Source organism: Ambystoma mexicanum, chromosome 10 (genome assembly GCF_040938575.1).
Source record: "Ambystoma mexicanum isolate Mex_15411 chromosome 10, UKY_AmexF1_1, whole genome shotgun sequence".
NCBI lineage: Eukaryota > Metazoa > Chordata > Amphibia > Caudata > Ambystomatidae > Ambystoma > Ambystoma mexicanum.
The window spans coordinates 518,808,667-518,835,998 of NC_090932.1; the positions used below are offsets into that span (position 1 = coordinate 518,808,667).

The following is a 27,332-nucleotide window of genomic DNA, read 5'->3' on the forward strand; positions in this document are numbered from 1 at the left end:
TCATTAGGTGACCAATTATTTATTGGTTATACCAGCCACAGGCTCGACCAAGCCTGTGACCAAGCTAACATTATCGCGTTGGATCATCCTATGTATTTCGGAGTGCTACTCCATTGCAGGAAAAGATATTCCTGAGAACCCAAAAGCTCATCCCAACAGAGGAGTGGCAACCACTTCAGCTCTCCATAGAGGGGTTCCAATGCAGGACATTTGCAATGCCGCAACTTGGTTCTCACTCCACACTTTCACAAAACGTTACTGCTTGGACAATGTGTCGGGCCAAGACGCTTGATTTAGAAGAGTGGTTCTGCACAATATCGATCAATAATCTGTAAATTCTACAAAATCTAGTTGGCCCACCTCCATCTACAAAACTTCAATGGAAGTCTAAGATAAGGAATCCGTGGGATGTCACAATCCAGAAGAACAAATTACGTTCCCCTGTTAATGTTCTTTCTGTTGGGTGTTCCTCCCACTGATTCCTCATCACTTTCCCAGCCTACACCTCTGATTGTGGGTGATTGTTTTAATCCTTCTCTCTTTCAATGCCCATGTGGGTTATTTAATTCTCAAGGTGGCTGTGCGGGAAGAGGGAAAAACTAGGAACTGAGGAAACGAGTGCACTGTGTGCTATTTATACTATCATCAACATCACATCCAGATGTGGTAATGGTAACCGTCGAGACATCGACTCGATGCAGCACAGTGCCCTCTGCTGTCAAAACATTTCTGAGACTGGAAGCAGGAAATGCATATATCTAAGATGAGGAATCTGTTGGAGGAGCATCCATCATAAAGAACATTACCAGGGGTAAGTAATTTGTTCTTTCCTAACAGTAAAGTGTTCCTCTACATTTCAGTCAAACCCTCCTTCTCAAATACTGCAATAATAAAATAACTACTACAGATCTTTTATGTTAGATAATTATTAATTATGTTTCTAATTGAGGTCAACCAGTGAGCATGTAGGATTATTCAACTGCACTAATAAAACATAGTGATGCTACATCAGACAGTCTCATTTATTTGAATGGCAGTTCTTTGCCTTTGTTTGACCATTTTAGAACTTTGTGCAATGTATTGGAACTGGGCCGCTGGTGGACAACTCCTAGTATGTGTGAGAAACCTGACAGTATTCTCCCACCTACTCCCTGAGGATCTTCCATTCAGGTGACCAGAGAAGGGCCATCGCTTTTGGATCCCGACACTGGGGATGAACAATCGAGGGAGGATCACCTGAGTGGAGGGTCATGAGGGATTGGTAGGAGGATACCCAAAGGCGAGACGTGGTATTCCTCATTCCCAATAATACCCCAACCCACTCTCCCTCAGCCTTGATGGGGTATTTTCAATTTCACCCCATTTCCTCCTCCCAATTTCCAACAAGCTGTCCCACTAATAGAGACAGGCACAGTCAGGCATTCAATAATTACCATACACACCCGACTCCACTTGACTGTTTTTTCAACTATAAAGGGTGTGTTTTTTTCAAAAGGAGGATAGTGAGCTGAGGATGCTGTCCGGAGCCAAGAAGCTAAGGAGCATCAGGCGTGGAAGCTAGGAGGAGAATGGCATGCAGAGACGGTGGGCCGGTGTTTGGAAGGTCCTCCGCCGTGGCTAGGGAGCCGTGCCTCCAAGGAGCTGGAGTAAGGCAGCCTGTGTCCTGCTTTTGGCATTCGGCAGAATGCTTCTTCCCTTGGGATGTATGCCAGTCCCAAGGGTGCCTGAGCGGGAGATGGTGAGACCCTGACCTCAAACTTGTGTATCCGGAGAGACCGCTTGTCAACGCCGCGCTACCCATTGGGTGAGAGAGAGAAACTAGGGAGCATGCGTTTGACTGAAGCGGAGCGGCAGAAAGACAGTGTTGATGCGGCACAAAGCAGAAAGTGAGATAAAGTGTACGAAGGTCAGTAAAGTGTGAGAGATAACAGAATAGGAGAAATAGAAAGAAGGAAGTTGCACTAGCGGCGCAGAAATAAAATATGGAATAAAGACTAAGAGTGCAGAGTGTGCACAGTAAGGAAGACAGTGTGTCAAATGTGCAGGAAGCTAAGGAAGTGTGCAAGAGGCACGATAAGAAAGTAAAGGAAGCTGCAAGAGTGCACAGTGGGGAAAAAGGGAAAGAAAAGGGAAGGTGCAAGTGTGCATCAGCAGGAAGCAAAGGAAAACAAGAAGTGGTACAGGAAGCATCTGAAGGTGAAAGGTTTAAAAGAAGGGACAAAAAATAGAGATGGGTTACAGATCGGAGTGATCACACCTTAGGAGGAGTAAAAAACCAGTTGGTTTTGAAAGTCTCTGATTGTACCCCACAAATGAAGTGTGTATGAAAGCACTGCATCTGAAAGGAAAGGAGAGGAACATCGTGGCAATCTGAGCTTGTGTTTTAAACCGGAAGGGAACTCTGAGAGGTCTAACAAAGTGGAACATCTCTTATCCCATGATGTTGAAGGAAAGGCAAGGTGCATCCTGACGCAACAGAATTTTGTGTTGGAAACTGAAAGGGGCCTGAGGTTGGGGAAGGGAACCCTGAGAGGCCTAACAAAGTTGGAGAAGGAATGGTTCTATTTCTTTTGTAGTTTTTTTAACTTGAACAAGTTGAAGCTTGGGGAAGGGAACCGCAAGGAACTAAAGACGTTGAAAGTATTTGAGAATATTGCAAAGGGTATGTGAAGAAGGTTACAAATAGCCCTTTATGATTTAACACATTTTTATGACATTGCCTGAACTACACCTGATGAAAGACCACCTGAAACCAACCTTGGTTTCCTATTTTTGTTGAAACTCTGTTTTCTTCCTTTTTAAAGACTACCTATCACATTTTTCTAAAGAGTGAGGGCAAGCATAGGTTTAGACACATACACACTTTTATTTTGGACTATCAAACGTCGAAGGCCTTTAAAAACATCAGTTAAGGGAACCATCCCTTTAGAGTTGGGGCCAATCAGGCATTACATCAACCCAGGAACCTTAGTAAATAAAGGTTTTGGAACTAACATTGTTGAGTCTGTCTCCCTCTTGATGCCATGCCTGTCTCACATATGATAGAAATACGGTGCTAATATCACCGAAAACAAAGCACAGTTACCTCCCTCCTCCAGGTGGAATTAAATGCATACATGTGCCACAAATACAGCCATAGTTGAACCCAATCCACTCAAGAGAAGTACATAAGGCACACACAGTTAGCAACACCATGCTGCCACTAGATATTGCTAGATGGTACATACAGCTGCTCATGCTGCGCCTGGAACTAAAGAGGCAGGAAAACCAGCCCAGGGCACAGGTTGCAGACAGGAGGAGAAAGAGACGCCAAGTAAGGCGAGGGCCCATATCCAGAGTCAGGCCCTCACCCTAGACCCTGCCGGACAGTCAGCTGGTAACCCTGTACTGCCTCAACAGGAAGACCATAAGTGAGCTGCTCACCACAATCCAGGGGGACATAGAGAGCAGGATAAACATCAGGACAGCTGTGCCCCCACTGCTGAAGCTAGTGTCCATCCTGCAATTGCTAGGAACTGGCACCTTCCAGCACTCAGTGGCCACGCTGCACGGCATGGCATGGCACAGCCAACATTTTGTGCCGTGCTAGTCCAGGTGCTGGAAGCCTTCCTGCGGCACACTTCATGATACATCTCACTGACCACCACCCCAGCACAGGTGCATGCCATGAAGGTACAGTTCCATGCTGTCGCACACATGCCAAATGTCATTGCACCCCTAGACTGTACCCATATGGTGTTGGATGGCCGCAACACTGTGAGCTCCCACGCGCCCCAAATGAATCCTATAAAATCCTGCTGATTTCCCGGGACTGCCGCACTCATCCGATTGTATTTCACACATTAAAGGTGAAAGACTGGCAAGTGCGAAGAAAATACAGAACAAGACAGTCCAGGCCCCGAGAACGACCTCCACAGTGAACGAGGCCCAGTCACCCAATGAAACTCCCGGCGGCCTCTTCGCGGCCTGGTGCAGCACGGCGTGGCCTGACCTCCGCCAACCCGCCAGCCCCAGACAAAATAGCAGAGCATGCACAAGACTGAACACGCCTGTGCCGAGGGGAGATAGACGCCGCGATCGAACGAGAGCACCCTACACCGGGCGGGATTCGTGGACCCCGCGGTCGGGCCAGCTCTGAACTGGCACCCCCCGGAACTCGGGGCCCCTGGCAGCAGAAGAGACGCGGCGGAGACGAGGCCGGGCCATCATCCCCCTTTGGTCCGTGGAGCTGTAGTCGGGAGTCCCGACATACCAAGAGTGCTCTTCAGGCTCCAGCGAGGGAAGCCCAGTGGACAGAATAACACAGAAGCTCCCATCGCAAAGCAATCCCCGGAGCCCAGGTACAACGCATGCAAACCAGCAAGACAATAAACTAGACAAGCGCACAACATCCTACCTTAGCAGAGTCTCTCGCTTACGCGCACACCCAGCGAACATTCAAACGTCACCTCCCTGGCCGCTATAACCCACAGCACTGACCTCCGGATCTCTCCAAGAGGCGCTGATTAGACCCCCTTTCAACACTGGACACCGCATCCAATAAGAGCCTCTGACTGTTAAAGTGTTTCCCTGAGGGCGATAAAGGAAACAAGCGCAAAAAGCCTCAAAATCACTGGCACAAAACACCAGGACAGCTACGCATGCTTAAAAGCTTGGCGACAGGCGCGAGGTCAAACACTACAGCGAGAATAAACCCTCGCCTGAAATGCTAGCTCACGAGGCCAGCCACCTCTATAAAAGGAAAATGGGGAAAATGGATAAATCCCAAAGGAAACTGAATTTCGAAATAGGCTCGGCTCCGAAAACACCCAGACTGAACAACAAACAAGACCCCTCGTCAAGTGATATAGACCGAGAAGAAGACAGCTCCCACTCCACAGACATTAGAGAGCTCCTTCTCGACCTAAAAACCGGAATAGGGAACCTCAACAACAAAATGGACGGCCTCTCCTCCAAAGTCGACCAACTCCAACACAGGCTGGATAACCACACCGAAACGCCTACAAGAAGTAGAACAACGTGTTTCTGGCTTAGATGATGGCGCAGCAAGCATGATAGCCAGAGTGACATCATTAGAGGCACAAATGAAAGCGGCTAATGCGCGGAGCGAAGATTTGGAGGGCTGATCAAGGAGAAACAACATTAGGATCGTTGGAGTGAGAGAACACCAACCGCAGGCAAAAATGGAAGAGTACGTAGAAGAAATGTGTATCAAACTCTTCTGGTCCGAAGCCTTCTCACGCATGTTTGTAATAGAAAGAGCTCACAGGATCCCAACGACAGAACCCATTCCCAGAGCCCCGGCCCGCCCAATTATTGCAAAGTTGCTCAATTACCGGGATCGTGACACAATACTTCGCCTCGCTAGAGAAAAGGGGAACCTGCAGCTCGATGGGGATCAAATTCACTTCTACCCAGAATTTCCGCCCACAGTACAAGCTCAAAGCAGATCCTTTATGAATATGAAGCAAAAGCTCAGAGACAACCAGATAACATACTCAATGCTCTTCCCGGCACGACTAAGGATACAGCATAATGGAAGACTCCAATTCTTTTAAACAGCCGAAGAAGCCAATTCATATCTTGACCAAGCTGGATGCAACGTACCGGCTAACCAACCACTTCCCCAGAGAGACCGATCCCAAAGAAATCCGCCATATATAACCAACGTATAATGCAAAATCTCAAACACTCGCTGACAGTCCCAGCGGAACACACAAACTGAAATTAAGGCCGCGGGGCAGCGCAACTTGGGAGACTCCCAGGGCCCCTTGCACAGCAAAGTTAACATTCACCAGTTAAGGTTAATGGGAGGGAAAAAGAGAAACGAGCAAGTTGGGGGTTGCTCGTGTGTGGAAGGGATACAGTTGTTTATGTTGTCCGATGTCAAGCCAAGAGAAGCCCACCACCTTATACATGTCCCGGCTGTGGCCACACTGGCCCGCACGAGACCCCACCCGCGCCTCCTCATCGAAACTCTCAAGTCAGATACCTGGTCGACTCCACGGGACTGGGAGCTGGAAGGCCCGCCTTAAATCCAGTAAACACAGAACCATAGCAATTGCAAGTTCAAAGTAGCTACGTGGAATATCAAAGGCGGCAATCGACCAGCCAAAGTGCGGCAGATAACGCAATACCTGCGCCGCCACAAAGTCGACATAGCCCTTATTCAAGAAACACATTTGCAACCCTCTTCTGAGAATCGCTGGGCCAAAGACTGGGGATGCCATAGATACTTTGCATCCTTCTCATCCTAAGCTAGAGGGGTAGCGATCCTGATTAGAAAAACAATACATTTCAAACTTATCTCAACACAGAAAGACTCAGAAGGAAAATCTATACTAGTTTATGGAATGGTCAACGGAGCAGAAATACTTCTTGTGAACTCATATGGACCTAATGTAGATGGCACCAACAATTTTGACTGGGTAACAACACATGTAGAAACAGGACGACGGCCCACGATCATATGGGGAGGTGATCTTAATACACCTCTTGATCCCAACAAAGACAAATCACATAGCAACAGACTCCCATGCTCCAAAGCTAGCCAACAAGTTAAAGAAATGTGTAGAGCATATCATCTCAATCTCACGGATATATGGAGAGAAAAACATCAGGACACCCGCGAATATACCTTCTTCTCCTGGGTCCACAAATCGAGCTCAAGATTGGACTATATCCTGGTGTCAAAAGAAGCTCACTCACAATGGGGCGACTGCCAGATTCTTCCCAGATCCCTCTCTGATCACTCGGCCGTGACCCTGGAATACATTCCGACTCGAACAACTAATGCCAGACCACAATGAAGATTCAAGCCTAGAGCGTTACAAGATCAAGTTTTCGCAGATGAACTGTCGGAAGAACGAACATCCTTCATAGAGACCATTCAGGGTTCGGTGGCCTCGGCAGGGATGCTTTGGGAGACCCTAAAGTGCTTCGCAAGAGGGGTCTGCTTAACTAAGGAAAATGGCATTCTTAAGCTAATACCAAGAGAACTGGACTCAAGCGAGATACGGCTCAAAGATCTTGAACATTCACTCACTCTTGCAGACGACCCTCAAACACATGCAAAAGTAAAAGAGGAGTTGGGGACATTCAGGGCAGCCGCTGAGAGGGAAATTAAATTCCTGACTAACAACTACCGAATCCGACCATATGGAGAGGGGCAAAAGCCTGGCTCGCTCTTAGCCAGGCTTATTTCTGCTGACAGAAAACCTACATTGGTTGAATCGATCAAGGACCACGTGGGCAGACCCGTCTACGAATCCGAAGAGATTGTCGAAACATTCTCGCAATACTACCAGAAACTATACGACTCATACTTCATGGAAGATCCCCTAGAACTTAAGCACTATCTAGATTCAATTGAGCTGTACTGGGTGGATGCAGGATTTAGGGAACCACTTAATGCACCCATTACCCTTGAAGAAATCCTTGAGGCGATCAAAGAACTCCCTACTACAAAAGCACCAGGCCCAGATGGGCTAACAGGAGAATTCTATAAACACTTTGCAAATCTTCTTGCCCCAATACTACTACAGGTGTATGATGAAGCTTTAGAAAAAGAACAGCTACCATCCACATGTACATGGCCAACATAATTCTTCTTCATAAACCAGATAAACCCAAAGACGAGTGTGCATCATATAGACCAATATCATAATAAACCTTGACAATAAAATTCTGGCCAAAATATTAACCAAACGTCTAATCCTGCTGATGTCCGCCCTGGTCCTAGCAGACCAAGCAGGGTTCATTCCAGGAAGAAACACCACCTTTGGAATAAGGAGAATGTTCGGAGTAATCGAAGCCCTTGACCCAGAACAACAAGCAGCCGCAATACTATTAGATGCAGAAAAGGCATTCGACTCAGTCGAAATGGCCCTTCCTCTATGCAATCCTGAAACGAATGGGCCTGGGCAAAAGATTTATAAAACTAGTCTCCATTCTATACAAAGCCCCAACATCTAATATTCTCCTGGGAGCAAATCATTCGACGAGCATACACTTACGTAGAGGAACGCAGCAGGGATGCCCGCTATCTGCCCTGTTGTTCGCCCTGGTGACGGAACCCCTGGCGTCAGACCTCAGACTGCAACACATCCACCGAGGCCTGACCTTCGGCTCCCACAAGCTGATCATATCGCTCTATGCTGATGATGTCGCACTCCTCCTCCGAGACCCCACTGAGAACCTAAACCCTGTGATGCGCACAGTACTAAAATGTGTTCACTACTCAGGACTGAAAATTAATCATTCAAAATCAATAATATTTCCCCTAACCGCCGCAACCAAAGAGTTTGAGGACGATTTCGGCTTTCGATGGCAGCACACAAAAGTCAGGTACCTGGGTATCTTCATGTCAAAATCCAGCGGAGATATCCTACGTGACAACTATGAGACAGTCATCGACACTCTACAACACAAAATAAACAGATGGAAATCACTCCCGCTCACTCTTCCCCAGAGTGTGTCACTTGTGAAGATGGTCATCTTGCCCAAAGTACTGTATCTCTTCACAAATATCCCGCTGATTACGACACAGAGATTCCTGAGACGCATCAAGAGCATGATTCTGGAACTAATCTGGGCGGGAAAGGTGGCAAGGGTAGCTTACAACATCCTAACCCTTCTGGTGAGACGGGGAGGCCTAGCACTACCGGACATGGAACACTGCTACTGGGTCGCCCAGGCTCAATTTCTTAGCCACTGGTATACCAAGGACTTTGTCAGGCTGCATGTCCAAATTGAAAGAGCTTTAGCAACCCCACACTTACTGCGAGCTGTCATCCTGGGTACATTCCCAACGCCGGAACACCGATGAATGTGGTATATGCGACACTCTCCATCTGGAAAAAAATGGCAAAAGCAGGAGCAATACAGACCAGATACTCCCCACTCTTACCTGCGAAGTTCATCCCCGGAATCCCCATTACAGAAAAACTACGCATCCAATCGATGCATGATCTATTCCCAGAGGGAGAGTTTCTCTCATTACAACAGGCAAAGGACAGGGGCAGCAACAATGCACTAGATACATTAATCTACTTCAAGACGAAGCACGCACTACAACCTTTCTTTCCTACGTTCCCGCAGCAACCCCCAGTATGGCCACTCTTGGACAACACGATTCAAGCCCACGGCGAAGGTCGCCTAACAACCTATATCTATAAATCGCTACAATCAACCTCAGACTCATAAAACACGAAAGCCAAAATAAGATGGGAAAAGACGCTAAATACCGAGCTTACCGAAGATGAATGGAACTATATACTGAATCTTACCCAAAAAGTTGCAATAAATTCCAAAATTAAGCAAACTCACTTTAACTACCTGCATCAACTATACCACACACCAGCGAAACTCCATTCCATGCACAAATCGGTCTCAGCTGAATGCAGCCGAGGCAAATACCCAGAAGCTGACTTCTTACATCTGGCATGGAACTGCCCAGCACTCACTAGATTCTGGAACGCAGTCTTAGAAAAAATATCTGCAATAATCGACGTGGTGTTGCCCCCCGACCCGAAGTTGACAATGCTGGGATTGACCAGAGACCTCCCAGCCACTACCCGGAAACTAACAGACCTTTTGTTAATCCTTGCCAGACGAAGGATCGCATGCAGCCAATACGTGGAGGTGCCGCAATGCAGCCAACCAAATTGGGGTGTGGGGGGGTGTTTGCACGGGCACAACAGGACGGGTGCATCAGAGAGTTGCAGTGAGGAATTCCATATTCGAGAAATACAGACAAACGCACGCGACGGTAGGGGCCAGGCGACAATGTGGGTATATTTATAAATGACAGGGGTTACTTTTGTTCTTTGATCATGAACATTATCTTACAGATTGCGAATTAGATGGCTGTAATGGCCGGGAACAGACTCAGCAGAAGTCTTGCAGGTCAGATTGCAGCACAATAAGCACGACAGGGTGAATTGGGAAGCAACTGTTTTAGAGACGTATGCACAGATATGATTAAGAGGCAATCATTAGCCACCTAGGATAGACACCAAGATGGACCGTAGCATGATGACACCAGAGGGTCCCCTTTGCCGTGGCAAGCATGCGGATAGGCTGCAATCTTTTCTTTTCTCTGTCCCCCACCTCCCACCACTTTTTTCTCTTAAAATAGAAACTGGCTAAAATACTAGATATGCCCTTGTGTGGAGATTGAACAAACGTAACTAATATGCTGTTCTGACTTATATACAGTATATTTCTCTCTGTGTTTTCTTTACATGGTCTATCTGTGTCAATTGTTTTGTATGTACTGTGGCCAAATGTGCAATTTTTGTTTTTTATTTTATCATTTCTTTATTTTCATATGATGTCAGCATTATGAATGCATCGTATACATGGATATTGATAATTGCGATCTGGGCAATACCGTCTGACACCGATTTGCAGATTAATGTATGTTGTGCGGATTGCGCTCGAATTGTCTTGATATGTGGGTTATTGCAATCGTAATCTCACCTGATATATTGATTGTTGTTTGACTTATATGACGAAGATGACCTCTGTATGTGCCCTGAGGAAGGACTTTATAGTCCAAAATGCATAGGCTATTGGTGCATCTGCACATATTGAATTGATGAAATTTAAGCAAGTTGTTGGCAAACAGAAGGTATAAGGAGCTTGCTTTGCATGTAACTCTTACAAGTTGTGAAAAAGAAGATGACAGAAAGAAGATATAATATCTAAACTACATCCCACACCGAGAACCCTTGGTCTTTTTCGTCCCAATCATTTTGTTTGCCCAACACAGAGGCACTAAAACACTGGGTTTGCACCCCACTCTTATATGTAAGTTATGATTACTTACAAGAACTCAATGATCCAAAGAAGTGAGCAGAAGCTGTGCCCACCCAACACTTTTACATTATGTACTTTGTTGTCATTTTATCACAACATTTTAAAAGGTCAGCCAAAACCGTGGTTCTTCTGAGGATGTTATAAAGAAGATTTTATAAATGGGACAGGAAAAGCCTCACCATCCCAAAGAGGCTTGTAGAGACATTGATAAAAAGATGATATCAACATAGCTTAAACACTAGACTGCGTAAAGGAGAATAATAGCTGTCAAGTCAAGTGGCGGGCATTATAGGCCTGAATTAATTAAATTTAACTTCATTAATATAGAAAGGTCGGGGCGTGGCCTGAAGTGCCGGCGATGAGGCTGGCCGCCATATGAAGCCCACTATTGCAACGAAATGAAGCAGTTCCCGTACACTGAATGGGCTGAAGAAATCATTTAACGCAACCAGAATGCCTCGAGCACTATTGGCGGTAGTATGAGCTGCCAATGCTCACTCCTTGTGCCCGAATGGAACCTTCAAATGCAGCGCCCGAAATCCAAGATGGCGGGCAGACCTCGCAGTAGGGAGGAAAGGAGGCGTTCCCCGGCAGGACACGTCGAATCGTACCAGTGAGGACCCAGGCAGCAAACGAACACTGGCCCCCGCGTTCCCAACAAGTAGCCCAGACCCCAAGGCTAGTGGCCTTCAACAGCCGCTGAAATACCAGAGCACCGCCTGTGGTAATAAGCAAGGGAGGTGATCGCTTTCTCTCCCGTGCTACGCAGAAGTACGGATCCAGACTCCCTCGTGTGACACGTGGTGGGGGCATCAATTCCCTTGGCGATACGGAGGCTGGTCGCCCCATTAGGCGGCTGGTCCGTCCAGGCAGGGGGGTTCTGCCTGAATGGGGAGCCAGCCCAAGCAGAACCCTGAGGACCTGCTATTTCCCATCTCAAAGGCGCACGCGGGAATAGTGCGGTGGCAGCACAACACAAGAAGGGAGAAATAAAACGAATAGCAATACAAGGCAGCCCTGGGCCCAGCTGAGCAAGACACAGCCTGCTTCATATACTGTGAACCGGGAATCAAGGGGGCAGACCACCCTCTCATCCCTCACTATCCGGAAGGAGTGGCACACTGAGACAGGTGGAACATTGATGCACATTAAGTTGAATAAGGGGTGGAAGGTCTGCTCGTCCCCAGCCCCCCACACCGAGAGCCTTGGCCCTGCCGGAGAGGTGAGACAGCCCGCACACGCAGGTAACTTGGCACAGGAGCCCACAACAACTCTACCTACACTTCAGCCCTACATCCAAGAGCCTGGAAATATAGGGGTGGGAAGGGATGGATGCTCCTGGTCCTGGGGAAGCCTCTTGCAGTTCCTACCCTCTTTGTCTCAGGGAGGACCGCTCAAAACGTACCGGGTTCCAAGACATCCAAGCCTTTATGATGGAAATTAAATCTGTTTATCGATTCTGCATGTCAGAGCTCACCACCAGACTTGAGCAGACAGACTAAAGGGTGATGGAGGTGGAACAGAGAGTGAGGGAGATGGAGGACCTAACGCAGGAACACTCAACAACGCTTCTTGAAGTGCAACTCAAGATCCATGCCCTGACAGACAGGAATTAGATCCTAGAATACAAGCAGGAGGACTTAGAGAACAGGGCCCAACGTAACAACCTGCACATAAGGGGGTCCCGTCCTCGATACCCGCCCAAAATCTGGTGGAATATGTGGGAGGCCTATTCCAATCGCTGCTGCCACATCTCGATAAGTCCCAACTCATACTGGATCGCACCCAAAGATTGCGTCCTCGACGAGGATTGGAAACAGATTCCCCCCCAGATGTGATCACCCGAGTGCACTTTTACACAACCAAGGAGTGAAAATTATGGTGATAGGTCGGTCCCGGGACGAGCTGATGTTTCAAGGGTCCCCCCTGCACATTTTTCAGGACTTGGCCGTAGCATCAATACAGAAGCGGAGGGCCTTGAGATCTTTAACGCTATTCCTTCGAGACCAGAAAATGAGATACTGCTGGCTGTTCCCAACTGCACTCCAATTCTCCTACAAAGGGATTTCCTGAACGATCCGACATCTGGATGATGCAGAAATTATCCTAAACCCCACCTCAGAGAACAGGGATGGCGCCTCCTTTGACTCCCCTAAAGGCGGCGTAGAAGAACTCCCTCCTAAAACAAAGTGGATGGCCTGGTCATGGGTCCAGAAAGGTTGAAATGCAAGATGACTGATCCCTGTAGCCCGGCAGTCCGGGTACGTGAGGCTGCCAGCGTTGCTATATTTGGCGTCACGTCAAGCTCGAGGTCCCAGACAACCAGCCCAATTAATGCCAAGGTAATGAGGAACACAAGATAGCCAAATATCTACCGCAGGCTTTGCACAGTTCATGCCTGACTCCAAGGTGGATGGCACCTAAATACCCTTGGATTGAACTGCGGGCAGTTTGGTTCCAGTTTGTTGAGGAAGTTTCTGACAGAAAGTTGTCTGTATCCTACCAGTTAGCTGTTACGGCTTTATGTTGGAAGCTCAAGTTAAAACCCTGGTTGCGCTTGCGAAGCCATGGAAATCGAAGCTTCGAATGGCGGCTAAGATGAATCCGGCATTCTGCCTTCTGCAGAACTCAAGCACCCTGGGGGACCCGCCGCCCCATCAGAAATTGAACTTTATTACACTAAATGTAAAGGGCCTGAACTCTCCCCCTAAACGGAAATCAATTAACCCATCTGTTACCCCCAGACTTCATACGTCAGCAGTACCAAGAAAGGGGCGACAGCTATACTTTTAGCCAAGGGAATTCAATTTAAAGCCCTGAAACTCTGTTGCCCAGAAGGACGATATACTGCAGTCAAAGGCTTTCTATACCGACAGTGCTATTCTCTCATCTCAGTTTACGCCCCCAATGAGGGACAGGAGGCGTTCTATGAGGCGCTGGGAGTCAAACTCCTTCCTTTCATCGAAGGACAAACGATATTAGGAGAGGACTTCAATGGGCTCCCAGATCCTCTATGGGACCGATCACACCTGCCAGCCCCCAAGGACTTCAAGATCGACAGTGGACTCCTTTAGTTCTTTCGCACACTAGGGGTGGTGGACTCATGGAGGGTGTTACATCGAGGCAAAAGAGACTTCTCCTTCTTTTCGCATGTGCCTCGGACATCCTCCCGGATAGACTTTCTGCTGACCTCCCCACAAATTCTCACGTTTGTTGACCATAGGGGTAAAAGTGCTGTCTGACCATGCCCCGGTTAAACGAACCCTTAAGGCCCATAACGCGGAACCGCCTCCCCGACCCTGCTTATACGTCCCAAACCTGAATGACATGCCACTGAGGTACGCTATAGCCAAGGTAATCCGGAACTACTTCCAGGAGAACTCGGTGGAGGACACGTCCCCAGTTAATACTTGGGACGCCATGAAAGCCGTGGTCAGAGGGGAGCTAATTGCCCACGGGGCGGCATATCGGAAACATAAACCGCAGACGCGCGAGAAACTTGAAGAGGAGTTCCACAAGGCCGAAGCTAAACATAAAAAGGGTTGGTAGCCAAAGGTCCATCGTTCCCTACAACTAGCCTCGGAAGAAGCTGGAAGCCCACTATGCGGAAGAGATGGCCCAGCATTGGCTAAATCCAAACAAGGGTACTATGATAAAAATAATAAGGCAAACAAACTTCTGGTGGAAAAACTGGCCAAGGAGAAGAAAAGGAACACCATGGGGAGCCTACGAGATCACCATGGCAAAGTTCACTATTCGAAACATGCCAAGCTACAGTTGGCAGCTGCCCACCTTGCCGAGACTATGTTGGCGTCCCTCCGTGATAAGGCAAGCAAGCAAGGCAAAACAAGTTAACTACCTGCAAGATGCCTCCTTTACACTTCTCGATGAACCCGGCATAGAAGGACTAGACGCCCTAATTACAGATGAGGAGGTGGAAGCAGCCATCAAATCCTTGAAGCCCAGAGCCCTGGGCCCCGACGGATTCACAACAAGGTTTTACAAGGTGTTTTGCCCCCCGTTGATTGCTCCGCTGACAGCCCTCTTTAACTCCTTCAGTTTGTCAGGCTCCATCACTCCTTCCATGCAAGAATCTGTAACCAACTTCTTGCTTAAGCCCGGTAAAGACCCCAGAAACAATAACTCATATAGGCCCATCTCTCTATTAAATATTGATGCTAATATCTATTCTAAAATGTTGGCAAACCGCCTAAACCAGTTAAAGCCGCTCCAACAGGGTTAATAACGAACAGATCAACGGGGGGACAATATCTGTAAAGCCGTAAACTTAGTGGATATAGCTGCCCAAGTCTCACATAAAATGGCATTGTTGGCTTTGGACGCATCCAAAGTCTTTGACCAGGTGGATTGGTCCTTCCTACGGCTTACCCTAGAGGCATTCCATTTTGGGCCAAATGTTCGTAATATGGCCTTGGCCAAATACCGGTCCCCGAAAACTTCCATACATGTGAACCATAAACTATCAGAACCTATCACCTTGACCTGTGGATCGAGACAGGGTTGTCCCCTATCCCCCTTCCTATTTGCCCTGATAATGGAGCCATTTGCTCAGCGGGTACGCTCAGACCCCGATATTAAAGGTCTGCCCATCGGTGCCTCCCAGCATAAGATTTCGCTTTACGCGGACAATGTGTTGCTGTCATTAACAGATATCGGCCCCTCACTAGTGTCCTGCCTCCAAGAGGTACACAGGCTTGGAGAGGCATCAGGGTTTGCAATTAAATTTGAAAAGTCTGCGGCCCTGGGAGTTGTTCTGGGACCCAGAGAACTGGAGGCACTTAAGCCCCTATGCCCCATCTAGTGGAATGAGAAATCTATTCCCTACCTGTGGGTCCAGATCCCGGCCCGTCCAAAGGACGTGAACTCAATGAACTTCCCCCCTCTCTTTAAGGAATTAGAAAAGGAGCTCGAACGATGGACTGCCAGGAGATATCACTAATGGGGCGGATCACGCTCTGCAAAATGAATCTCCTCCCCCGGTTCCTCTACTTCTGCTCCTCTCTGCCCACCACTATCCCATCACCCCCCTCCAGCAACTGCATAGAAAAATGCTCTGGTTTATATGGAGAGGGAAAAAGCGAGAATAGCTCAAACAGTAATGATGTGCAGCCCCCGCTTGGGTGGCCTGGGGGTCCCTAATTTGCACATATACCAAGTGGCATCACAGTTTGCATGTTTCCAGGCATGGTGCTTAACTACAGAACCACAGAAATAGGTGGAATTGGAGCAGTCCCGACTCCCGCTTCCTCTCTGCTCCTTCCCGTACATTTCGCCTTCACTGCAGAGGACTTGGTCTGGGATTCTCTCCTCCACCAAAAATACACTGGGCCTCATTACACGGTAGTCGGTAAGGGTTTACCGGTAAGGGCACCGGTACCGGTAAACCCTTACCGCCTTACTACGAGGTCCCTTTGCGGGTCCTCCCTTAACGCCTGGTTTTTCCAGGCGTTAAGGACGGGACCCGCAAAGGGACCTCAGAGCTAATTACGGTACCGCAATTTGCGGTACCGTAATTAGCACCTTCCCCATTCCCATTATGCTCTATGGGGCAAAAATGGGAATGGGGAAGGGTAAATGGGGATTGGGGAATTACCGCCCCCGCTCACCTTGGAGTAGGGCGGTAATTCCGCCATCCACCAAGGCGGACTCGGTACGGTACCGGCGGCAACCATGGCACTAATAGCGCCATGGTTACCGCCTACCGTGTAATGAGGCCCACTGAGTGTGTGGTACTGGACCCTTAAATCTAAGGAAACGCACATGGCCTGGGCCCAAATACCCCAATCTTCCATAATCCGTTTTCTCTCCCGGGTTTCACCCCTCAAATTTTTAAAACTGGGCCAAGGGACAAGGGAGGACTAGAGCTTCTGGGGCAACTCTTTGAGAATGGCAATCCCTGCACCTTGGAAAAACTGTAAATCAACCTTTCAACTGGCCGAATCAGACAGATTCTCTTACTCCCAGCTTCGGCATTGGTGCAATCACCCCTTAGTCAGCCAGAACACCACACGAAACCTTAGCCCTCTTGAGCTCACCTTGCAGGGGACGCCAGCGAGAAGTAGGACCTCCAGCCTCTACAAACTGTTACAAGACGATGGGCTTTCTCTTAGGCCCCCATATATGGCACAGTGGGAAACGGATATAGGGCACCCTTTGGAGAACCAAACCTGGTTGGGCATATGGACCAGGACCCACTCCTCATTTTGCATCACAAACCGAGAATTTGCCTGTAAACTGCTCCTCCGCTGGTACTACTCCCCAGTATGTCTCCACCAGTTCCAAAACTCTCTCCATCCCCAATGCTGGCGTAAATGTGGACAGCTCAGCTCTTACTTTGTGTGGACCTGCCCAGCTGTGCGAACCTTCTGGAACCACTGCATCTCTGTTATAGAACGTATCACCCAAGTGACAGTTCCTAGGGAACTGGAATTTATCCTATTGGGTGCACCGGCCCCCGGGTCCTACCCTAGATCAGGGACAACCGCCAAACTCCTTACACAACTTTTGCTAGCAGGGAGGATCACAATTGCCCGCACTTGGAAGACCTCTGAAGGCCCCTCACTAACTCTATGGTGGATTAAACTCTGGGACATATTAGTGGCAGAGAAGGTCACGGCAGCCAGAGCAGGCCTCCTGCATAGGTTTACAGACATTTGGGCCCTGATTATAGAGTACGGCCGGAATTTCTCAGCTGAGACCTATAAACCTCAATTCGCTCGAATGGCTTTACAAGACACAAAGCCGGACTAGAAATTAGTGACCTCGAAATGTTGGGCCAGAGGATTGCGTGAATTGATGGAGAGGGGGAGGGAGACGACGGGTAGAGGGGGTCGGAGGGAGGGTCCACTCAACCATGAACAGCCTCTAGGTTATGTTATTGTTATGGTGTTTGATGCTTTTTGTACCGATGTATTATCTCTGCAGATGTAACCAGTTTAGAATAAAATTGTTTAACAAAAAAAAAAGATTAGATCAATGGGTTCTGTGAGAAATCTTAGGGCGTTCTCACATTTAACCCGCTTAGGACACCCCCCCGGCCCCCCTTCACTCCCTGTAACCAAGAGAAGGACCCGGGAGTGAGGCTGCAAAGGGGTGCTACTTGGATGGAGGATCTTTGAAGAACGGAAGTGGGATGCCCGAAGATGAGATCTGCCATCCGCCGTGGCCAAAAACGGATCTATCCTACCTCCCCTCTACTGTCATAGGATATTGTCTCGCATGTCCTCCCCTATCCCAAGACCTTCCATCGAACACTCACACTCGGAGGAAAGCAAGGGAATGTAAAACCCCTTTTTCTAACTATACAACCAACTTATCCTCCTGTCCCTTTAATATCATAAACTACTGTGAGACCCAATCTTTTCCTTCCCTGTTAACCTCATTTACTGAGGGTACCAGAGTAAAAGAACTGGAACCACCTTCTTATCAAAAGACACACACTCTTCTTTTCCCCAAGTATTACTCAAGTGCTTTGACGAATAAGAAGAAATCAAGAGGAGTACAGATTTCCTATGAGAAACACCACTATAATACTGGGACAAAGAAAATGCAGATAAAGGCACATCAGCATCTTCATAGACCATGTCCCCCTAACCAGGCAGGGTCAGGTATTTGAAAACTGTGCCCACCTGCAGCCTATCAAGTCTTCAGGCGAGTATAAAAGGAACACTAGTAATCAGCAAAGAGAGCTAATTGGGAGAGCTGAGGAGCCGTTTCTACCCAGGACCATCTGGAAGAAACGGGGACGCAAGATGCGAGGAAGCATGCAGGAGAAGCGTGGCTAACGACCCGTGTTTCCAGCAAAGAAGAGAAGTCTAAAGAAGGGACCCGGGAGGCGTGCTGATGCCTTATTACATTGGTAAAATGAAATGCTCGTTAACCTGGGCTAGTACAGGAGCTCAGGATTGTCTGAGAGACACCTGGGGAGACCCAGACCTCGGATAACAAACGCGTTAATCCAAGAATGAGAAAACACCACCGGTAAGTGAAGCGCAGTGAGAGCCCAGTGTGTATTGAAGTAAGTGGGCAAAATACAATGTTGCAGCCCGAACGCGTAAGACTGGAGATGCGTCGGGTGAAATTGACAAATGGAATTACAAGGATACATAGTGGCAGAGTGGTCGCGTGTACGATGAGACGTTCTCGAATGACTGTTTAAAGCAAGAAAGTGTCTGCAAAGAGGAGAGCTGTGCGTGGACACAAAAAGTGAGCAAAATAGAGATCCTAAAAAGGGGAACTGTGCGAGAAATTAAGTGGGAGCAAAATTCCCAAAACTGATAGAAAAGTATTGACAACAAACAAAGTGGGCTGGAAAAACATTGGGTTGGCCACCCAGCGGGAGATTGATCCAGGCTGGCCGCAGAGACCCCAGAATTAGCAAAGAGCATTGGGTGGCCACCAAGTGGGAGATTGATCCAGGCTGGCTACAGAGACCCCAGAATAAGGACATAGACAAAGGAGAACTTTGCATCCTTCCATTGCTAGACCTTTCGGCAGCATTTTACCTAATCAATCACGATATACTATGCCAACGCCTTGAGACTGCAATCCAATTCTCCCCAGATTCCATCAACTGTATCAAATCGTTTCTATCTCACAGAACCACGAGGGTCTTTTCAGACACTTCAGCAGCTCACCCTGCACCGGTAACTTGTGGCATACCGCAAGGTTTGTGCATCTCTCCTACACTCTATAATGCTTTTACCAAGCTCCTATTTGAGAAACTTGATAAAATGTGTATCGTGTATACCAATTATGCGGATGATATGCAAATTCTAATACCATTATCTGTATATGAAGATACAGAGACCAAAAATCTCAACAAAATATACCTTGCAATCCAAGCTTGGATGGCACTCAATGAACTATGCCTCAGTTTATCATCATTGGAAACAAAACGAAACTCGGTAACCTCCCACAGCACTACAAGTCCTTCCTCATTGATGGCAACACATCCCAGTGGCCAACAAAATAAAAACCCTAGGATTCTATATTGATTCCACACTCCCACTTAACAAACAGGTCAACGCTGTTGCCGCTTCAGCTGCTTACACGGCTAAACTGATAAGAGCCAGCCGCCCTTTTCTCTCTACTGAAAACTATCACCCTGGCGAGGGCATTGATACTCTCCAGGATTGATTACTGCAATTCTCTCTTTGCAGGGACCAGCACTAGAAACATCAAAACATTACAAACAGTAATTTATTTATTTATTTATTTATAGAGCGCTTTATGCCAAAGCGCTGTACGTTGTAACAACAAATACAGAGAAATAACAACAATTAACATTGTGAGCAAGAATTACAGCATGAATCATTCCACAAAACAGTGCAAAGAGCAATTAACTGAGGGTGGGGGAGTGAAGTGAGAATTGGTGAGTTGAGGGGAACAAGGGGAATGATTGAATACATGTAGAAGGAAGGGGTAGAGAGTGAAGGGAGAGGGGAGAGAGGAATTAAAGGGAGGGGAAAATCGGGGTGGAGTCGAGAAGGCAGGGAGGGCTTCGCGGAGGGGAATGAAGGAGAAGGGATTTAAGGGAAGTGCGAAATGAGGTGAGGGTAGTGGAGGAGCGGATTGGGAGGAGGAGAGAGTTCCAGTGTAGAGGAGCAAGCAAGAAGATGAAGAACGGAAGCTGGAGGAAGCACAGGGGGAAGGGGATACAGTGAGAAGGAAGTGGTCAGCGGAGTGAAGAGAGCGAGAGGGGGAGTAGAAGGAGAGGAGGGAGGAGAGATAAGGAGGAGCAAGACCATGGAGGGATTTGAAAACGAGGTAGAGAAGGTGGAATTTTAGTTGTAGGTGGAAAGGTAGCCAGCCGAGATGAGAGAGCGAAGAGGAGATAGAATCACGGGGGTTAAGGAGACAAAGGGTACGAATAGCAGAGTGGTATATGGATTTGAGAGGGGTAAGCTGAGAAGAGGGAAGTCCGAAGAGAAGAGAGGAGCAGTAGAAAAGACGGGAAAAGATGAGTGAGGAGATTAGGAGTTTAGTAGCGTGGAAAGTGAGGGAGGGACGGATTTTGCGAATGTTGTAGAGGTGGAATCGTCAGGAGCGGGAGGTGAGTGAAATGTGTTGCGAGAAGTTGAGAGAGGAGTCAAATAGAACGCCTAGGTTGCGAGCATGGGTGGAGATGGGAAGATCAGTGGGAGGAAAATGGATAAAAGGGGGGGGGGAAGAGTATTAGAGGGGAAGAAAAGGACCGCGGTTTTATCGGTGTTGAGAGAGAGAAAGCGGGAAGACACAGTTCTTAATGGCTGTGAGGCAAGATACCTTAAATACCTTAGCAGCCTCATTTGCAAAGTCAGTACTAACAGACCAACCCTCTCTGCCTATACTAACCTGCTCTCCATCCCCCATTACAGAAGACAGAGAGCAGGAGGCTCAAGCTTCCCGGTTATAGCTCCAAAACTGTGGAACGCCCTCCCCTACAATCTGAGAAATTACATGTCTTTCTGGTCATTCGGAAAAACCTTAACACCCTGCTCTTCAGATGTGACCTCTTGCAATAGACTCTTAGCCCTTCATTCTAGTACAAATTGGGATAAAGATACGCAACAACATATAAATATGTAAATTGTGAGATTCTTGCTTTCGAAACCAATGTAAATTTGCTGTTTAACATTTTATGTCCTGATTGTTTAATGCTTTATATGTAATGTATTGTGTAACTGGTAATGTAATGCCGCCAAGATTTCAAAGTTGTAACCATATCCTTAAGCAGTAATCAGTGCCTAGTTGCCTCTGGGCTTTGTGCGCTTTACAAATGGACAAATAAATAAAAAATAAAGGGAAAGAAAAGCATTGGGGTGGCCAGCAGGCGGGAGATTGATTCAGGTTGGTCGCAGAGACCCCAGTATAAAGGAAAGAGACCTCTATTAAAGATAAGACACCTGGTTGCGCGACCTGTAATGGGTGGGCCGTGCGGTCTGACAACTGCACCACGACCAGAATGCCCAATTGAAAGCAAGGAGCTGCATGATCTAATAAAGGAAAAGTTAAAAGGACTTGGCTTAGAATGGAGAACTTACCAAGCAAAGGTACAGTGAACTTATTGCCAAGTGAACTTTGTGCCAAGTGAAACCTGAGAGACTTGTGGAACTTTATGATCCTGAGTGCCTTAAACTTGAGGAAGGGTGCTGCAGGAAGGCTCCAGTTTCACATTAACTTTACTTTGAACACTATTGAGTTGGCCAAATCCCACTCACCCTATTATTCTGTCGAAGTGAGGACAAGCATAGGTTTTGACACAGACAGTATTTTGTTTTGGACTGACAGACTTAGACTTCCATTCGTTTTCTTTCCGTTAGGGAACATTCCCATCTTGGAGTTAGAGGAAGTTAGATGTTACACCATCCTGACCATTTAGAATAAAGGTTTTCAAACTGTGTTTCTCTTCACTGTGTCGTCTCTTGATACCATGCCTGTCCCACAGTTCTTAAAACAAACAAACAAAGTTGAGATCTTTTTTTACCATGCCCACCTGTCACCAAATTATCTTGCATTTGCACCAGTGAGACAAAATGCCCCTACAACCATTTTCCTGCTTGTTCATGCGATATAGTTTGTTTACATTCGCACTGAAGATTACCCCCCCGCCCCCACCCCCTCTGTTTTCTGCCAGCGTGATAGTTACTAAAGCAAATCGGGCTTGCTCCAAACTTTGCTAAGTCCCTGTTAGATAACATTTTGAACTAAGGCAAGAAAACTGAGCACACCAACAGTTTAATGTTTTCTTGTGCCGCAAGGTCACATTCCTTCTGCATTTGACCAAAAGCAGCCCCAGACTTGTTTTGGCCCTATTGGATGTCATCAGTGAAAGTACATTGCATCAACAAACAACTTCTAAATATCGAAGTGTCTTTTCATTTCTATTGGTTCTGTGTATACATTTGTCTTGTTCTTGTCTGTTCATTTAGGCATCAATTTGGGGGAGTGCTGGAAGCTTTCAGAAGTGGAAGCCCCATGTGCAGCAACAGACAGCACTGTCTGCAAATGGACCAATATTAAGTACACGCTGGTGAGTGGAAACCTCTATCCAAACTTTTAGGCTCTGTAAATTAGCAGACTTAGGATACACATTTTTCAGTCACGTCGGGTAGAAACATCTGAATTGACCTATAAGCATTAATTTGTAAATCTGTCTGCAGGTTGAACCATAATCTCATAGACAAAATGAGCAATTGTGGAAGAAATAATGAAAGTTATCCATTTTCAATGTAATATTTCTGTTGAATGGTCAGATGAATAGGTTTTGGTTGTGATCTTGGGCTGTTGATTAGACCTTGCACCTACCAGTTGTCATCGTGGCCCGACTACCTTGTCAGGACTACACAAACCGAACAACACTATTTTAATCTCTTCGCCAGGTGTTAAACATCTTCAATTCGGATGTGAACCCGTAGCCTATGCCAGGACATGCATATTTTAGGATTCAGGCTGTTGAATTCATGTATTCACAACCACTATGTTTGCTGTGCATGCGAACTGTGCCCTGAACGTTTGCTTTTGGAATCCTTCTATTACTGGCACTGCGAGTTTTCTATAACTCTTGCCAGCTCGCTTCCACTTCCTGGAGGAGGTGGGGCCCAGCCTCGATCACCTGACCTGTCAGGTGACCTCAGCCAGTGTTAAGAATCCGCCCCAGCCGCCTGAGAGGCGTGTTTGCTGTGCATGCGAACTGTGCCCTGAACGTTTGCTTTTGGAATCCTTCTATTACTGGCACTGCAAGTTTTCTATAACTCTTGCCAGCTCGCTTCCACTTCCTGGAGGAGGTGGGGCCCAGCCTCGATCACCTGACCTGTCACGTGACCTCAGCCAGTGTTAAGAATCCGCCCCAGCCGCCTGAGAGGCGTGTTTGCTGTGCATGCGAACTGTGCCCTGAACGTTTGCTTTTGGAATCCTTCTATTACTGGCACTGCGAGTTTTCTATAACTCTTGCCAGCTCGCTTCCACTTCCTGGAGGAGGTGGGGCCCAGCCTCGATCACCTGACCTGTCACGTGACCTCAGCCAGTGTTAAGAATCCGCCCCAGCCACCTGAGAGGCGTGTTTGCTGTGCATGCGAACTGTGCCCTGAACGTTTGCTTTTGGAATCCTTCTATTACTGGCACTGCGAGTTTTCTATAACTCTTGCCAGCTCGCTTCTACTTCCTGGAGGAGGTGGGGCCCAGCCTCGATCACTTGACCTGTCACGTGACCTCAGCCAGTGTTAAGAATCCGCCCCAGCCACCCTCGCGGCGTAAGCCCTGGAGGCAGAAGGGCTGGTGCTGTTAGGCTGTTGGGCGTATTGTGGCGTTGACGCGCTGTAATCCTTCAGTGCCTCCTGCTGTGTCCAGAAATTCCATCAATGGTGAAATATATTGTAAGCAGATCACATCAGGAATAAGAAAATTATTTGCACATTCTACGTATAAAGACCATCCTGGTGGGGGGGGAGAGTCAGACTAAGGCCGCTCCTTAAGCTGTCGGGCGTTCCCAAAACCAGATGGCTATTTACATTTGTCTGCTGCTCAACATTGGTGACATTTTACGTATAAAAAGCTAAACATTTCAGTCTTATACAATCAATGATTAATTTTAATCTTGTTACAAGTGTCATTTATGAAATAGTGACTTTGATTCACTCTTAATTCTTCTTAGTAATGATATTTTATCATTTGTATTTTACGAACTGTGTTAATCTCTTTTTTATTGATAGCTCTATTTATAGCGACACTGTTTGAAGATCCCCTGATCTTATATTATCTCATTTTTTGGGGCTGCGAAGATTTTTTTCTCCCTTATTACTCTTAGTAAATTGTGGGATCTATGAACATCAATTTTTTGAGGTAATAGGAATATATTTGATATTTTTGCGTAATCACTCTTGCACTTTTAACTACAGCCCATTTTGAGTAGTATTTTGGCTGCTGTCCCGTTGTTTGGTGGGAGAACGGCTTCTGATCTGAAGTGAGGCTGTTATCCTACTCTTATATATATTATTGATTGTGTTCCATTGTGTGACATGTCTCGACAAATTAACTCGTTGAAAACAGGAATGCCAGAGCGCACATTAAATATTTACTATCCTTTGTCCCCTCTAACAAAGAAAGCTTTAATTGCTAAAAGACTCAAAGATAACAAAAACAGAAAGCGCGCAAATTCTCTAAATGTGGATATTCGCACCTTCTGTACAATAGATACTGTGGGGTTGGGAAAATCTAATCCCCCACAAAGCAAGATAAACACGTTGCCAATTTCGAGCTCGATCTCGGTCACGGCTCCACATTCAGCCTGTACTAGTGCCTCGGCCCTGGCTGAATCTGAGGAAGCAGTGTCTGATATTAGAGCTTGTCTTGATAATGTACAACAAATGAGCAGAGAAGTAACGGACGCCACGATCGCTTTGGCATACACAACAGGAGAAATATTTATCTCCCAAGTAACTGCCAATGTCGACACTCACTCAGAAGTGTGTCCTGTTAAATCGCCCACGGTTGCACCTATTTGTTCCGTTGCAGCTCAGCACTTATTGCGAGCTGAATATGTAAAAATAACAGCAGTAGGTGACTTTGGTAACGATACTTTAGCGTCTCTGAATGCATCGAGTCCACTTGAATCAGTAACACCCGAGGTGATGTACATATGTTCTAATACGGGTGATCTGATCCAATTAGATGACAACTCACAAAAACCTCTAAGTATTACCCCCGACAAAGGACAAGCACCAAACACTACTCCAACACAGGCGAATGAGAATCAAGATTTGTACAAATCACCAGTACTTTTTGAAAAATCTTCATCTAATATATCAAATGTATCATTCATAGCTCCAACGCCTAGACGTACTAGATTTAACGAACCCGACAATAATCATCAGTATTTTATACGCGATAGTCAGATGCCGTACAAAGACAATAGATTCTCTTTTCCTGAGGCATCGGCACTCAATAATACTTTGAGTGCTATGAATACGGCCTTATTGTCGTTAGCAAAGCTATATGAATCACTGGATGAAAAAATGACAGGACAGAATAGAGAGATTCATATGTTACATTCACTTCTTAAAAAAGAGCCACAGACCCAAAATCTACCAATCTGTCCATGTACATTTGGGCTGAAAAGTCAATCGACCCAAACAAATTCTTTACAAGATACACTGTTAAACCCACCGAAACAAATAACTGCAAATATAGCTATCCGGGGAGAAAGTGTCCAATTACCATCGGTTAAACTGACAGAGGTAATTCCAAAAGTACAAGGTGTATCCTTTGCACCCATGTTTACTACTTTGAAATTGCAACCTTCAGAGATTGTCCGGCCTCGCGAGCCGGATACAAATTGTGCAACCCAACAAACAACCGTTAATAAGAAAAACCTGTCCAAAGCGAAACAAGCTGCAAAGCTAGTAATCTCTGCTAAGAAAAAAAGGAAATTGACCCTGAACATTGAAAACAAATTTAGGAGAAAGGAATCCCTAAAATATCAACCGCTTGATGATTTGCTTGCCACTGTGACATTAACTTCCCAACCCCCATTGGGACTCACTGGAAAAATCCCAATTGAGGGCATTGCAACGCAAGTTAAAACAATAAAGGGGTCTTCAAGCTCCTCAGTTGCAAATGAAGAGCTGATTATGAGTTCCACCGTGGTTCCAATTAAAGCTAAACCATTAAATGAAAATGCATCAAGCACTACGGTTGATATTATGCAGGATTTACGGGAAGAAATAAGAGCCGCATGTGAAAGACACTCGAACGCAAATGAGGTTCTGGTACAGTCCTATACAGTACCCTATAGAGAAAACCAGGCTAATAAAAAGAATGGTGACATTTCAGAAGGGAAAAAGGTACATGCAAATGTGCCAAATGACACAGATGGCGTGTTACAAGATCTGCGTGATGAAATACGAGCTTCCTTTCAAAAATACGCTAAAGAAAATGAAGCTCTTACAGAAACTATCAGATTAGCCAATCAGGGATTATTAAACAAATCTGAGCAGTGTAATCAAATTACAATCAAGGAGAAATCCAATATAGAGCTCCTGTTGAAAGGGCCAAAGATGCTACAAATGTCAGCACCACATGACCTGATACATCAGGGGGCCGCGGGGCCTACAACCATCACCAGGCAGCTCAAGAACCAGCAGAGCGAGCCTGACCCCGGGGTTTCTAGGCATCTCGGCAAAAATCAATATAAAAATCATCATCGTCTCCTTATTAAATGCCGTGGCTATCCTTTTGCTACATATGACTTGAATCGAGCTAGCATTTTGAATATTTGTGCGGAAATTATCGCACTTGATGATCTAACTTCAGCCGATATTAGCCTGGTGGAATTTGTTAATGATACAAATCTAACAGAAGCACGGCTGTTTATTCAATCAAGAGTTGTATTAAATACCTTGTGGCTAGCCCGAACTGCTTTTTATAATTTAGGTTTCATTTTATCACAAGATGCAACTATTCAAGATACGAAACAAATAATTACTGACCGCCCAAAAATTAGAACGTATGGC

General features: G+C 46.6%; 1 protein-coding gene across 15 annotated transcripts in view; it reads left to right on the top strand.

Annotated features, from left to right (window-relative positions):
* The window catches only part of PIGX (phosphatidylinositol glycan anchor biosynthesis class X), a 650,935-nt gene that overhangs the window by 504,190 nt on the left and 119,413 nt on the right, over positions 1-27,332 (top strand). For all 15 annotated transcript variants that reach the window (XM_069618071.1, XM_069618072.1, XM_069618077.1 and 12 more), the window contains one exon: positions 22,755-22,855. In XM_069618071.1, coding sequence (XP_069474172.1) covers positions 22,755-22,855 — 101 coding nt within the window. The remainder of the gene's footprint in view (positions 1-22,754; positions 22,856-27,332) is intronic.